Raw genomic sequence first — 16995 nt, 5'->3', positions numbered from 1 at the left:
GATGATTTGAGAAAGTACATGTGGATGCTCTTTTCAAACTTCAGAATACTCATCCTTTTTTTTTTTTAAGATTTTATTTATTTATTCATGAGAGACACAGAGAGTGCTAGAGACATAGGCAGAGGGAGAAGCAGGCTCCTTGCAGGGAGTCCATACAGGACTTGATCCAGGACCCCGGGGTCACGACCTGAGCCAAAGTCAGGCAACTGAACTGCTGAGTCACCCAGATGCCCCAGAATGCTCATCTAATATGTTGTTCATCAGTTATTATTCCATGTCTGATCCCTATTTGTTGATAGTGATGACAGCATATATCTCCATATTATCTTTCTTTTAAGCATCGTATTGTTCTCTGCTTAAGGTCACTTACTCTTAGGTGTATAATCATTTGCATTCTGAATTGCAACTCCTTCATTGGTTTTTATAACTGTGGAATTTAATAGGACGTTGGGGAAGTGCATAGCACAGGCAAAAGGAAATTGGATTTTGAACTTTTTATTATGATGACAACCATTTGATTGTGATCCAAATGATTAGTGAAGAAGAGCTGCTGTGGTGACAGCTTTCAGTGTGAAATAAAGTATAAGCTTTGGAATTGCGTATTAGTTTACTGTTTAGAAAAAAATAGCCCCCGATACCAACATGTTTCATATATTATTTAAACTCTTCCTGTGTGCAAACCACCATGAGCACCTAAGGGTTCAGCACTGTGTAAGACCCAGAGACTACTCCAGAGGAGCTCAAAGTCCAGGAACACCTCAATAGGATGCTCTAAAGAGAAACATGCAAGTGACTGTAGAGAACCAAGCTCATTCTTTTTTTTTTTTTTTAATTTATAGTTACAGAGGAAAAACACTTTTTTACCTCTTGTAACCTCAGCTGATGAATTAGGGTGTCATCATAACCACTATTTTTTTTTCAAATTTTAATGTAAATTCTAGTTAGTTAACATACAGAGCACTATTGGTTTCAGGAGTAGAATTCTGTGATTCATCACTTACATACAACAGCCATTGCTCACCATAACAAGAGCCCTCCTGAATGCCCATCACCCATTTTAGCCCACCCCCCACCCACCTACTTTCATCAACCCTTAGTTTGTTCTCTATTGTTAAGAGTCTCTTATGGTTTGCTTACCTCAATCTCCCCCTCTCTCTCTTTCACTTCCCATGCGTTCATCTGTTTTGTTTCTTAAGCTCCACATATGAGTGAAATCATATGGAATTTGTCTTTCTCTGACTGACATATCTCACTTAGCATAATACACTCTAGCTCTATTCACGTCATTGCAAATACAACCCCAATATTTAAAATAAGAAAAACTGAGGCCCACTAGACAGTAAGGAAGTAAGCTGATACTTCACAGATGCATGCTTCATTCAAAAACCCCACACATAATCATGTTTCCCCTGGTGGGCTTTACTGATTGGCAACATAGAGTATGTGAGTGAATGTTGTAAAACCTTATTTTTTAAAAAATGTGGAATTGAATACTGAGAAAAGAAATACTAATATATTTGGCATCACAGCAATAAGATAGCTCATGTAAAAATACTTGTAAGCTGTGAAGCCCTATAAAAATACAACATGTTACTTTATATTTTTTGAATTATGTTTTGTTTGAATGAATGTGTAAGTAAGGGCATAACAAAGATTGGGAGTTGTATGGCAAAGTAAAAAATATATAGGTATATGTATATACACACAAACATATTTTTTAATTGCTCATTAGTATTTGACTTATCCAATAAGGCAACAGTCCATGGCCGCTATGTTTGCTGACATGTTAGTTAATAAGTGGAGATTGGTAGGTTTAAGCATACCAATGGAGTAGATTAACTGAATAGTGTGGCGTGAGGTCTAATCTCTCTCTTTTAAAATGATTGCAGATTTGGTGAGAATGTCCAGTTCAGCATAAGGTCTTTAGAAGTACACACCTAAATGGTATAGAGTTCTTTCTAAGCCTATCATGTAGTTTAATTAATGCATTAAACTAAATTAAATTAAATTAAAGCTGGCTCTCTGGCTCTGCTGCTCTACTGACTGGCCTACAATAAATAGTCTCTGCCTGCTGCATTTTCCCATCCAAACATTGCACAAATCAAGGACAAGAATGCTTCAGACTCCTTTAATGGCAATATTCTTAAAAAGCCAGCCTTCTGTGGTTGTCTAAAATCAAAGTATCATCATGAAAGTCTCAGTGCTTTTATGAAGTCTGTAAAGATCTTGAAGTTTAAATGGAAAGCAAAACAAGAATCCAGAGGCTCAACATCTGAGTTTTTTAAGGTTATTTTTTTCTGAAAGGTAAAATCAGATTATTATCTATCCTAATACTGCAATTCTTAAAATGTATGGTTTCTTAATTAAATGACTTCAGAGTAATATAGTGCATCTTCCTAAAGGTAAATTTATCAGTAATCAATTACAAAGATGCAATTTTTTGCTGTACTAATGCCATCTTCACTAATAAAGTCTGATTAAGATGATTACTTATCCACATAATTCCATCCATTTTATAAAAAGTGTTTCAAGATTTTAAAGCCTTGGAGAAATATTAGTAGTTAATGTGATTAGAACTACTTATTCTCTGAGGATGAAATAGAAAAGAGAAACATGTTTGTGCTTAATAAAAGAATGATTACCAATGAGAAACATCTTTGTAACTTTTTAAAATATTTTAATCCAACTGCAAAATTCTTTCTTTCATATTTCCATCCTCAATCTAAGTGTAAACATTTAATGCTGACATATATTGGGCTTCAGTATTTTTTTTTTTATGATAGTCACACAGAGAGAAACAGTGAGAGAGAGAGAGAGGCAGAGACACAGGCAGAGGGAGAAGCAGGCTCCATGCACCGGGAGCCCGACGTGGGATTCGATCCCAGGTCTCCAGGATCACGCCCTGGGCCAAAGGCAGGAGCCAAACCGCTGTGCCACCCAGGGATCCCTGAGCTTCAGTATTAATTAAAATCCAAAATATGGGGATCCCTGGGTGGCTCAGCAGTTTAGCACCTGCCTTTGGCCCAGGGTGTGATCCTGGAGTCCCGGGATCGGGTCCGCATCAGGCTCCCTACATGGAGCCTGCTTCTCCCTCTGCCTGTGTCTCTGCCTCTCTCTCTCTCTCTGTATGTTTCTCTCATTAATAAATAAATAAAATCTTTAAAAAAAATCCAAAATATGCTCGGTGACAATCACTGACCAAGTTGACTTATATATACTGATAATTAATAAATACAGTGTGCTCCTTTCATATTTTTAGGCATTCTGACAAATTACTATACCATATTTTATAACAAGATTGTCATATTATACAAATTTAATTTGACAAAAAGTTGAGTATTAAATTTATAACTGAAATTAAGAAAACTAGGTATTAATTTTCATTTTATCATAATGTTACTTATTCTGAATTTTCAAAACTGAATTTTAAAAAATCTAGTTTGTGGTGAACTTTTATGAAATAAGACATTCAGATATATAAAAATATATGTGCTTTTTAGATGCATTTGCCTCCATTTCTAATTTTAAAATCTAAATGCACTTAATATCTGGGAATACATTTGAATTATATTATGCCTTGATGTTAGAACTTTACAATTTTATTAAGGAATTTTTCATAAGTGTTCAAGTTGCAAATGTCAAGAAAAATTTTAAAAAAGAATTAAAATGTAAGCACAAAATACCTATCTGTATAGTTCTAAATTTTGAATTTAAAATATTAAAATATAAATATTTTAATATCTTGATTTACTTATTAGTGTACATAAGTTATGTATAATGTCAGAGTTTACCTGCTTACTTTATTAAAATAATTTGTCTACATGTTTTCTATTACTTTTAGCATTACAAGTTATTATTATCAAATGTTGACAGATTTACACATTGCCCTTTTTGTTGGTAATATACCTGATGAGGTTTATAAAAATTTAAGTCAAAAAATTTATAGTAATGAGAAATGCTAAGTCAGTATGAAAATGATTTTGACACAAAACTCAGATGTAGACTAGTCAAGAAAACATAGATCAAGGATATTTACTGAGGGCTTAAAATTTAAAAGGTATGCTAATTTCTGAAAATATAAAATATGAGATAGTCCCTCTAAGGGCATTACACTTTTGTTGATATGATCAACAGCCAAGGAATGACAGTGCATAATGCACAATTATAATGCAGAAGGACAGTATCCATTAAGTGCCACCTTCAACGCAGAAGAAAGAATTATTTTCTTCATGTGGAGATCAATGACAGATCTGCAAAGAAAGTGGAGCTCAAAAGGCATGATGATACAAATTAAGTTTATTTTTAAGATATCTCTTATCAAATCTAAAAGCCACATTTCAGGAGTGAATTATTTCTGATACATTCACATTTTTCCCTCATTTGTTTCCAGAATGCTCGGGCCCATTGGGAATTGAAGGTGGAATCATATCAAATCAGCAAATCACAGCTTCCTCTACTCACCGAGCTCTTTTTGGACTCCAGAAATGGTATCCCTACTATGCACGTCTCAATAAGAAGGGGCTTATAAATGCATGGACAGCTGCAGAAAATGACAGATGGCCATGGATTCAGGTAACACATGGGATGGGACAAGGGGACTACCAAGAAATGACCAGAATCATTTCAGAAAGAATACAAGTCAGAACCCAAAGGGTGACTTTTCTTCATGGTCACGAAGGACAGAATGATTTTGTTGAGTCCAAATTGGGTATAAAATCTGAAACCGTGGGATATATGTACATTGACTGAAAAAGTATGTTAAGAGGGTTAAAAATGTTGAAATTCTTGGACTGTAAATATTACTCTTTTAAGGTACATATCAAAGAAGGAGGTTTTTACATATGCCATATGTTCATTAGTGTTAACATTTAGCAGCAACTTTTGACACTTGAGAAAAATAAAAATCACATCTTTTCTTTCTCTGTCACTGGATTGGTTTCACATGCACGCAAAGAATGTAAATTATATAGTAGGTTATAAGAATACCTCAAATGTCCTCAGCACCTTCTTTCAATAATTGTTTCATTTCATACTGTTTTGTTTATTATCATTAGCCAGCTTTTTTTTTTCAAAGAGAGAAAAAAACATGATATACTAAGATAGTGATTTCCCTAAAATGGGTGGATAGCAGTAATACTAGAAACTTCTATTTTATCCAGTTCAACACTTCCACTTAGCTGAAGTGAGATAGTAAACTACATATTAGGAGGACAGAAAAGGTGATTAAACCATGATTTCTGTGAAAGATGATACCCCTGATAGGAAGAGCACGTTAATAACATCTAACAAGTCACTGATGTGTGGTAAAGAGAAGGAAAACCCAGTTTACGATGGGTTTAGTGGAAAACATAATTAATTATCATGAAAAAGCCTTATGGGAGAATAGCTTTTTAGGTAGGCCTTAGAAAATGGCTTTTAATAGAGACTAAAAGTCTATGGAACAGCGTGATCAAAGATGCTAGGTGAGAATCTGGGGAACACCATATAGAAAATCATGACTTGTATACATGTTTAAATAAGTGTGTGCATTATGTATGTATAAAGATTCATCCATACTCAAAGTTTTGGGGCTTATTCCAGGGAGCTATTACAGAATTCTGATTTAAGTAGTTGAGCTATTTTGTTTACTGTATATTTTGAGTCAGGGATAATTTTTAATGCAGAAATCCGTGATTTGACATTATTAGGTGCAATGTGCAGGAATTGCTTTACAGGAATTTAATAGAATGAGAAATTGATTTATGGACAAATACCAGGAGTTCCTTACTTTAGGAACTGGGCCAAAATCTCCTTCAGATATTTCCTTTGTTCAAATTTCTTACAAATTTTTATATATCCTACCTATATACATTTCTTTTATCTATATGGCTCCATGTGGCTACCTGATATTGTTTTGTCTTATGAGTTTGTTTTTGCATGCACTTGGAGAAATTGCTTCTTAAATTACACTTGATGTTTCTAATCTTTAGCTTCATGTGCAAAGAGAATTCCAGATAGTGGACATGGCATATCTATACAATTTTGATCCCAGAGGAATGAATATAAAATTAAGGTCTAAAATTGATGTAGAACAACAAAAAAATGCTTCACAATAAAATTGTTAAAAATCATTGCAGGCACCAGTTTTTTAAATCGCCCTAGTGAACTGTTATGAAATTCATTTTGGGGATTGCAACCACGATAAAACTATAAAAATTAAGATTCATAGCAGAAATTGCAGAACGAGGTGAGATGATGTCGCAAGATTGCGTCAGGGTTTCAGTTTGGCAAATGATGTTTGCGAACTTTGCTCATTGCCATGTTTTGATAAACCATAGATAACATACTTTTACAGTTGTTTTCTCTGAGAAACACCTTATAAATGTTTCATGTCCTGACTTTTCACTCACTTTGTCCCTTTCATTGCCTACTTCACTTACGCATCATTCTGCCTTTCAAAGTACAAATTCACTTTGAGTTCTCTTTATCCCAGTAATTATAGGTAGAAATAACCTCAATGGAACAGGACATTGGTTGACTCTTAGAGAAATCTCAACTAAATATACCCTATTAGCTCTTAGGTAGAATAATTAAATACCTCTTTTACTTTTAAGAGGATCTTTCATTATTCTTTTTTTTATTGTTATTCTACTTTAGTCTTACGATGATAATGAACTTTCAGAGAAAAGCAATATAAGTAAATAAAAAAGGCTTTTATATTAAATGAAAAAGCCTTGTGTACAATGAAGAAAGGCTGAAAACTCTCAATTGTCATTTAATAAGTATTCTGAGTTTATGTTCAAAGTTATTATGTTATGTTACAGTATTCTTTAATAAAGTCTTATTTTCTAAGTTATTTGTTTAAAAGAAAAGTGTATCCCTTTCTTAAAGGAAAATCATATCTAAGAGGCTCTGGAAAGTCTACTCATGTACTCAATTTTCTGTCTGAGCATTATTAATTTCCCTTGTCACTTAATTCTTTTGTTTATATTCATACTTCAAATGAAACATTTGAGTACTTTGCTTAAACTCACTTATAATGAGCACAGTATTCCCCTAATCTTTCAGGTGTATGACACACATATACTAATTAGTATTCAATTCCATTTTCTTCCTTGTCTTGGTGAAATAAAAATTGAAATTGCCATTTCAAATTTACACACACAGTGGAAAATTATTGAGAGCACCACAATGTTTATAATTGGTTTTGGATTTAAAGGGTTAGTGAAATAAATACAGTTAAACAAAACCTTTTTCTCCCCATTTTCAAGTTTTTCTGACCTTATATTCTTTACCTACTTTTTTTTTTCCTGACTAATAAATAGCTACCACATTGAACATGGACTAGTTCATTAGGATCTTGTAATGTCAATTTCTCTTTCTGACAGATGTCTTAGAAATAGTAACTTTGTACACCTATAGAAATATGTTTTGGGTTATCTTACATAAAAATGTATAAGCTTATTTAAATTTTCTGGGTAGGGATCCCTGAGTGGCGCAGCAGTTTGGCGCCTGCCTTTGGCCCAGGGCGCGATCCTGGAGACCCGGGATCGAATCCCACATCCCAGTGCATGGAGCCTGCTTCTCCCTCTGCCTGTGTCTCTGCCTCTCTCTCTCTCTCTCTGTGACTATCCTAAGTAAATAAAAATTTTAAAAAAATAAATAAATAAATAAATAAAAATAAATTTTCTGGGTACTTTACTAACTGACTAAAGTCTGAAAATGGATGTTTGTTATTTATTTTTAAAGATAATCCTTTTATATTCATTACCTTTCTTTTATAGATATATATAGTAAAATACTATTTCTTGAATTTCTGAGGTGATTTATGTATATGCATTCTAGAGAGAATTTCCAGCCATCCATTTATTCATCCATCAACAAACATTTACTAAATGAACATGTCTTCTGTAGTCTCTGCTCTACTAGGCACTAGAAGAAAGACAGCACTTTCTTTCAAGATATTCTGAATCTAGGGGCACCTGGGTGGCCAGTTGGTTAAATGGCTGACTCCGGATTTTGGCATAGGTCATGATTGCAGGGTCCTGGGCTTGAGCCCCACATTGAGTCCCATGTCAGACTGTGCTTAGCAAGGAGTCTGCTTGGAAATTCTCTCCCTCTCTCTCTGCCTCTCCCCCTGCTTTTGCTCTCTGTCTCTAAAATAAACAAATCTCTAAAAGAAGAAACAAACACAAGATGTTCTGAATCTAGGATATAGAAAAGTAAACAAGGTAAATACGACAATATATGATATTTACCCTGGTCTTACATCATCTGCTAACCATTTTATCTGAATCATATTTTATTATATTTGAACAGCCTATTCTAGCAAAACTTTCATCAAATTTAAAAGCTTAATATTTAGCATAATATTTATAGAACTTAAGGAGAGGAATTGCCGTTATACTAGGTATTATGTAGCTGTATCATTACATGCTGACCTGTTTGATGGGTATACCAAAGTGAAGCCATAATTTTCCTTTGAAAGTTAACTTACCAGTAGTGTCAATCCAAGTATTTTATCACTGAGAAAAATAGGCTTTGATCTTTCCTTTTTAAATAATTAATCACTTTTTCAAAAAATTTGAATATGATCTTAATATGTTCCTTTTTAATATGCCACAGAGTTTTTGTGCAGGGAGAGAGTTACTTCTGAAACTTTAGTGTGTATAGGAATCTTTTGGGCCACTGGGTAAAAATAGAAACTTCTGGATTTCCTCTCAGACCTACTGCAGGTCCTCAGACTACACTGAAAAAAGATGTCTAATCAGCCTATAAAGCCTGGATTTGGACTCCCCAAGATATATTTTAAAATAAATAAAATTAAAATACCCCTTTTGCATGATGATCTGGGCACTTTGTCATTGGAACTAACATTTGTGATAACAGTATGGGTAGAAGGAGAGGAAAGAATGGTGAGGAAAAATGAAGAAGGATAATGAGAAATATGTCACCCACAAAAGTTCTCTGAACTAGATGGAGGCAGATTGTTAGATATCCTAGTCAGAAGTGCACCCAGTTTTAGCAGCAATTCCTAACAAGTATTATTCATTAGTCATAAAATCTTTTAAGAATTTTCAGCAACTACTGTTCCTAAATGGCTTAGATTCTTGGCTGTTGTAAAATGTAAAATATCTATCTCAAAGCAAGATCCCTTGTCTTTTATATTTCAAAGAAAATAATAGTTAATGCAGAGTATATGGGCCCAAATGAGAATTATGTGAGCACAAGTTGAATTACAGACTCACATTTCTGAGTACACATTCTACACATGGTTGGATTTTTTGTTTTTGTTGTTGTTGTTTGTTATTTTTAATCTTTGTGAACAGTGAGTTGAAAATGCTGCAAAAAAGAAAGAACCAGAATAATCATCTATGCCATTTCAAAATGACATAATGTGTGTGAAAACTCTTTGGTACTTACAGACAGCTGGAGCTCCTTGAGATATGAAAACCATTTTTAAAGACGTAGATTTTAAGAAGTAGATTTTTTTCTTTCATTTTCTGGTTGTTTTCTAGTTACAGAAACTGAATTACATAGAATCTAATCCATCCTTACTACGTCTTCATTCAAGTAGAAAATGTTTTAGTCTATTTTTTCCCTTAAAAAAGCTACTTTCTCAAGTACACTACCATCCATACTAAACACCTCTCTAAGGCTAATGACATCTGAACATTAATATGCTGCTGCTTTCAGTGATTTCTTTTCATAAACAGTAATCCTAGATGGAAAATTGCAATTTTTCCTTAAGTTGTTTATTACAATTAACCTTTCATACACAGTGTGTGTTTTAAAAAAAAAATGTTACTTTTTAAGAAATTTTTAAAAACAAAAAGATACTAAGCGTTAAGGAAAAATGATTTGATGTATCTGAAAAATAATATATCTATATTATTTCTATAATATATCTAGTCTATTTATTTGGTTATTTATGACATTTTTAATAATACTAATACATATTGCTTTCTGATGGGCTTTAAAGCATGTATGTTGGATCGTCACTCCAGATACTATGAGCTATGAAGTATATGATTAACCATATGACATTTGTTCTCTAATTTGAAATCTGTATCTGGAATCTCTTCTCTTTGCTCTAAGCTACTTCCTCTCCTACTTTCAGCACCCAGGGCCTCATTGACCTGGATTTCTTGCTGTTCCACAGCTTCATCTGGCTGTTTCCTGCTGCTGCGCTTAGGCCCAGACCCTTCCTGCTCTATCTACTGACCATCTACTAGGCTTCGTTTGATTCAGACCGTTCATTCCATTCTGTAATAAAGTGATTCCTGGCATTTCTGCTCTTTATCTCCAATAATAAAAGTGACCACACTGTGGGCACCTTGGTGGCTCAGTCAGTGAAGCAACTGACTCTTGGTTTCGGCTCAGGTCATGATCTCAAGGTCATGAGATTGAGGGTCATGAGATCGAGCCCTGTGTCAGCTCCACGCCTGGTGGGGGAGTCTGCTTGCAATTTTCCTTTTCTCTCCAACTGCCCCTCCTCACGCTGCATTCTCTCTCTCTCTCTCTCTCTCTCTCTCTCTCTCTCTCTAACACAAATGAATCTTAACAAAAAAAAAAAAGTGACAGCACTGTCCTTTTTTCTCACTCTGCCAATTATATATGTTAGTCACTAGCATCTAACATTCTCTATGGTCACTGTTTACTTTTCTCTCTCTTCCTATACTGTAAGCCACTTGAGAGTAGAAATTACACCTAGTTTAAATCTATTTCCATAGCACCTTGAGTAAAAAAACAAAACCAAGCAAAACAAGCAAACAAAAAACAGATACACACAGATAAAATAGAGATTATTGAACAAAATAAGTGGAAGAGAGATAGCCTGTGTTTGCGTGGTAATCATACCATACCGAGTGGTACAGAGAATGCCCTAGCAACTCACTTCACTCTCCATGTTCAGATGTTATAAATTTTCATTTGAGCTGTGCCATCTTAGCACAATTCCTTGGTGCCATATGTGGTGTGTCTATCCACAGAATAGGGAATGTCACACCCATCTGGGCAGCACAGGAATCAGAATTTCTGTTAATCCTCATGACCTGTACCTTTCTCTGTAATTGCTGCAAACCCACCTTTATAAACAACACTAGATAGACATGGGTAATATTTGTAAGATGTTCTCTAGGAAGTCTGCACATTAAGCCACAAATACCAAACACCAAAATGTTCGTCTTCTCGTATCCCATTTAAGTTTTTCCTGAAACAAACTAAATATCAAATGTTTGTTTTAGCCTCTTGCACATTTTTATAAATTTGTTATTATATTCACACAGGGATTTGAAACTTTATACAATACTGCTGTTAAGGTAACCAAATCTTGGGACTCCTGGGTGGCTCAGCGGTTGAGCATCTGCCTTCAGCGCAGAGCATGATCCTGGAGTCCCAGGATCAAGTCCCATGTCAGGCTCCCTGCATGTGTCGCTGCCTCTATCCATGTCTCTCATGAATAAATAAATAAAATCTTTAAAAAAAAAAAGTAACCAAATCTTCTCTAAGATTAATTTGCCGTAGTAAAATAAGCTTTTAAAATACTAGTATCTTTTTAGCTTATGTAATTTGTAATTTTTACCCCTGCGGGAATGTCAAAAACATACAAACTATGCCTTATTACTATCATTCATAAAGTATAGAATGTAAAGGTTTACAGGGAATTATTTTTAAAGATTTTATTTATTTATTCATGAGAGACAGAGAGAGACAGGCAGAGGGAGAAGCAGGCTCCATGCTGGGAGCCCGAGGTGGGACTGGATCCTGGAACTCCAGGATCAGGCCCTGGGCTGAAGGCAAGCGCTAAACCGCTGAGTCACCCAGGGATCCCCTAAAGGGAATTGTTTTAACACGGTTTTTAACATCTGTTAAACTCTGAGTAGCTGATTCCATGTACTACCCTTATAGAAAAACCGTTTCATTGTATTTGCTACATGCTTTGGCCATGAGGGAAACATTTCCAGCTTAACTTTTGCATTTATGAAGGTTAAGTGCCTTGTAGTTCACTCAGTTCCCATTATCTTGTGACTACTACCAGGATGACTTTTTAGTTTAAGGTACTGTTAAGAGTGAACTAGAGTTAATCTGAATTAATTGAAAATAGTGACTCCAAAGTTTAGAATCTCTGGTTTTACAGTGTACCCTGATCACATTCATGGCAAACTTAATGCCAGTTCCCTCTTCATCTCTCTCCACATAGCCATCTAGTCAGCCTCTCGGCTGTCTCTTCTAGTTTCTGGGCACTTAGGACTAAGGGAGGGTGACACTCTGAGTTCCAGTCATCTTTCAGGGTTTCTTTTTGTAACTTTTCTCTTACATTGCTTGATGCACGCCTCATAATCCTGTGATTGTGAATCCAACTTCACCCAAGGTGTTAAACCGGCTCGTGAGAATTGCCTATGGTAAATGCTGCTTATGAATTAGATTCAGCTCCTGCATCCAATGCAATAATTCTTCCTAATAGGGTAAGGGCATAGAGGGTCTGCTGGCAGCCTGTCCCGAGTCCCCAGAGGTGAGAAATGCAGAAAAGCAGGGGAAAAAGCGAGAGTCTGAGCTAAAGGTTTGATTGTCTCTTGATGTTTATCTTCTGTGAACCAGGAGGATTACTGTTTGGATTGAGCTGAAGGAATCCCTTATTTCCACTGTAGACACTGAACAAATTTGTTCCGCCCCAACGCCTTACTGAAAACCCCCTTGTTTTGAAAATGCTACCAAACATAGTGCCACCTAGCCTGATGCTGAAAGCTTTATTTTCTTGATACAGTAATTAATTTGAAAATGTTTTGGTTTGGGGGAGTTTGTTGTTTAAAAAGAACTGAATGTGGTTAGACAAGTGCAGAAAAAAAATGACTATATTCACCTAGACTTGGGTTGCAAGGGAGTCTCATTAGCAATAGCGTTATATTTAGCTTTAAATAATTTAGCAGCTACCACTGTGAATTGTTACAATTGCTTTACATATTTTGACTGTGCATTTCCAGATAATTGGTATTGTTCTTGTCCCCATTGTTCAGATGGGGAAATCTAGGCATGAAAAAGTAAGCTGTCCAAACTCACTAAAGTAGTAAGTTGCATGCTTTGGGATTTAAACACAGGCAGTTTGTGTGAGGCCAGCGCCAAACCACTTATAACCTCTGTGCTATCCTTTCTTTGACAGCTCTAGAAAGTTCTCTTTTCCCTTTTTTTGAAGAAGGGATGGGCACTTGTAGTGGGCATGAGGGAGTCTAGCATTTTCTTGGGCTTTATGAAGTGCCTGTTGCATCCTATAAAATTTATATTTGCCCATAAACAAGCAATCCACCTCTAGCTCAGGGCAGCAGTTCCCAAAATCCACCTACATAAAAGTGACCTGGAGAGCTGTTTAAAAAGAGTCTTCACCCTTTGAGTTTCTGAATTAGTGGATCAGAACTGGGATCTGGGGCACCACACAATGAGCAGACACTGCTGGTAGATTTTGATATTGGTGATTTGGAGGGAAAAAGTAGTAATCACTATCCTAATGGAGCTCACAGTAGACTTAGTGTGTGTGACATACTTCCCATTGGATGTGCCCCTTTATTTTTTTAAAAGATTTTATTTATTTATTCATGAGAGACACACAGAGAGACACACACAGAGAGACACCGGCAGAGGGAGAAGCAGGCTCCATGCAGGGAGCCCGATGTGGGACTCGATCCCGGGACTCCAGGATCACACCCTGGGCCAAAGGCAGGTGCTCAACCACTGAGCCACCCAGGTTCTCTGATGTGCTCCTTTCAATATTATAATCAACTTGAGTAAATTAAGATATTGGCGAACAATATATTGCTCTTCAAAGTGAGACATTGGTGTGAAACATTTTAAAGGAATGGATGGCACCAAGACATCACAAATTCAAGATCTTACTACCTAAGCTGTTTTGGTGCTATTTTAGTTTTAATCTGTCTGTATCAATGTCTGCCATGAGTAGAACCTCCTTTCTTCCATGAACTAGATACAGTAATGCTTAATTGTTTTCAAAGGATTTTTGTCTGTAACATGAAGCCTTCAATAATTAAGTCATAATTAAATAGTAAAAGGATTATAAAAATATCCACAACCCTATAAGACCAGGCTTTAAATGTTTTATTGTTAAATCCTCAGCTGGGTCTCAGGAGTCTCTAAGGAAGAACTATTTATTTTCTGTGCAACCAGAATATAATGAAAACATCAAAAAAGCCATTTACATTTTAATTATTAAAGGTGAATTTAGCCTATTCACCATTTTTGAGGATGGTGTTAAGGAAGTTATTCCAGAGAGAGAACAGAATTAACAAAGTCATAAGGGAAATGGAAGGAGCACAAGGTACATCAGGGACTGCTCTTTTCTGAAAAGATGGGTAGATGTAGGGGAATAGGAAGATGCAAGTCTTACCTCTGCAGACACCAAAATGAAAAAATACATCAGTGTCCAATGAGGCACTTGATAGTTATTGTAGGTTTTCAGCAGGGTGTTGACACTGTCAGAACTCGAATTCAGGAAGACGACCTGTCGGTGGGATGTATTATGAGTACCCAACACAATGCTGAGTGTTTAAGAGGTAGTTAGTAAAATTTCATCGAGTAAACATCATGCTTAATGCAGAGACAAGCCTAGAAGCAAGCTTACCAGTTAGGAGGCTTTTATAGCTAACTGCCCAAGGAGAACCTATATTACACTAGCAGCTGTTGAAATAAAAATAGAAGATTAAATTGTAAGAGGGCTTGAGGGTGCAGCACTGATGATTCAATTGTGTGTAGGGGAGAAGAGGAAGAAAAAGAAATGAGAAAAAATAAACTCCAGGGTTTTGAGCTTAAGCGTGATTTTGGTACCATTAAAAGAAATACCGAAATCAGAAAAAGAGGTTGATATGGTTGGAAAATGATGAATATATTTTGAGTCTTAATGTTTGATTTACTTGGAGAAAATCCTAACAGTGTCCAAGATAAAGTTGGAAGAGTGATAGTTTGCTGCTCTGTACAGACATTGGAAGTAGATTAAGTGGGCACCACTGACATGTGATACTTGGCATCGTTGGACATTTGTGAGTCACATGGTCACACCTACTGGAATGGGAGGTAAGGTGGTATCCACTTAAGAGTTGAAATAGATATTTGAGGGGACAGTAGGAACCCTAAAATGAAGTATCTTCTCCAAATGGTAAAAGCTTCTTTTTCTTCTAATTCCATTTCCATCCAAACAGTTTATAAGACAGCAGTTTACCTGGGAGCACCATTGTGCAGGACCCTCAGGAAGGAAAGAACTGAACTTTGAGCTTCTGATAAGTGTTGCCATTCTACATTAATGCCTTGTTCAGGACGTTTCATTTTCATACCATAGGTCGGTTCCATTTTTTCCATGTATTTGTTTTTAATGTTACTTCTGTGGCTGCTGCTGTTTTCCCCAGAATTGATATAGTTAATTAAAATAGCAGCTATTTCAGCCTAACATTCATGTACTTAGTGTAGATTGTTTTATCTTGTTGTGATTTTTGGTCCTTAAAAAAATAATAAAGGTCTCTTTTCTTTCTAAATGGGCTCTCAAATTTCTTGCATCTATTATATTTTTAATGCTTCAGTAGCTTTGAAGTATTTTTTTCCTGAATTCATAATACATAGGCTATATTTTCATTTCTGAGATTTTAAAAAGCTGTGTTAAACCCAGGTCTCCTTAGTTTATTACTATCATTAGTGCTGTTAGAGGTATAGTGCTGAATTTCAGATGTAGATGTGGATTTTTGTAACTTAGTTTTCCTAGCAGGAGCCCAACCTAAGCCAGTATTTTTACATTACAGCAGCTTTCAAGAAGCTCTTAAACTGAAATGTGATTATCATGCAGAACAAAAAAACAAATAAGACATTTTAACATTACCAGTGGATCTTACCTTTCCTTTTCTTAGGAGCATTAACCCAGATTTGGAAAGATGTACAGAAATGTTGAAAGAAGAGCACATTATCTAATATGTTTTTCAGAATATTTTTGTTAGTTTCAGATCTTCTGTAGATAAATTAGTATTAACTGAGCAGCTACTATTTGCCGAGAGCCATGTGGGCCATAGACAAGTTTTCTGTGCTCATGTGGAGCTTATCCAAGTAGATAAAACATTTTAAATTATCTTATGTGGAAATTGTCTACTTCATTATGTGGACATTTGAGAGAGAAAAGGCTCTTTGATTTAATTCAGTGAACAATTCAATGCTTAACCACGTGCTTTGCAAAGAGTAGAGAATTTACCCTGTGAGTTCCAGCCACATGGGCCTTTTTTGAAGAGTACTCCCTTCTGCTTTCCCAGGCTTAGAAAAAAGTCTTTGAAAGTGACCTCCAACTCCATTTAATTTCATAAATTCATTCATGTAATATATTCATTGAGTATTTTCCATGGGCCAGCTGTTGTTCTAGATGCCACCCTCTCAAGAAAGCCTTAACCACCCCCCTTACCTCAAACTAAATGTGGTTCTCCTAATACATGTTCCTATAGCATTTTGTTCTTTTCTCCTCTAGCACTTGTCTCAGCTTATATATAAAGACTGCATAGGAGATTATTTTATGAGGTAAGCTTCTTGAGGATAGGGGCACTATCTGTTGGCTCACTTGTATTCTTACCAATCCTTATGACTAAATCTTTAATAAATAAGAACATATTTGTTGTCATAATCAATATCCTAAATAAAAGTTCTATTTTCCTTTTTTTAAAAAATTTATTATTTAAGTATAATTGACATACAGTGTCCTATTAGTTTTAGGTGCATGACATAGTGATTCAATAATTCCACATGTTATACAATGTTCACCATGATAAACATAACCACCATCTGTCACCGTATGCCATATGACATTATTGCGATATCATTGACTATATTCCTTGCACTTTTCATCTCTGTGACTTATTTATTTTATAATTGGAAGTTTGTACCTCTTAATCTCCTTCACCTATTTTTTTTCCATTCCCCTACCCTCTGCCCTCTAGCACCACCAGTTTGTTTTCTGTATATACTAGAAATACAGAAAAGCCTCTG

At 35.5% G+C, this 16995-nt stretch overlaps 1 protein-coding gene across 2 annotated transcripts in view; it reads left to right on the top strand.

Moving 5' to 3' along the window:
* Positions 1-16995, top strand: part of EDIL3 (EGF like repeats and discoidin domains 3) — a 397168-nt gene that overhangs the window by 259939 nt on the left and 120234 nt on the right. For both annotated transcript variants that reach the window (XM_055342305.1, XM_055342303.1), the window contains one exon: positions 4391-4572. In XM_055342305.1, coding sequence (XP_055198280.1) covers positions 4391-4572 — 182 coding nt within the window. The remainder of the gene's footprint in view (positions 1-4390; positions 4573-16995) is intronic.

Source organism: Nyctereutes procyonoides, unplaced genomic scaffold, assembly GCF_905146905.1.
Source record: "Nyctereutes procyonoides isolate TBG_1078 unplaced genomic scaffold, NYPRO_anot_genome, whole genome shotgun sequence".
Classification (NCBI taxonomy): Eukaryota; Metazoa; Chordata; class Mammalia; order Carnivora; family Canidae; genus Nyctereutes; species Nyctereutes procyonoides.
This window is presented reverse-complemented; position numbering and strand designations above follow the sequence as displayed.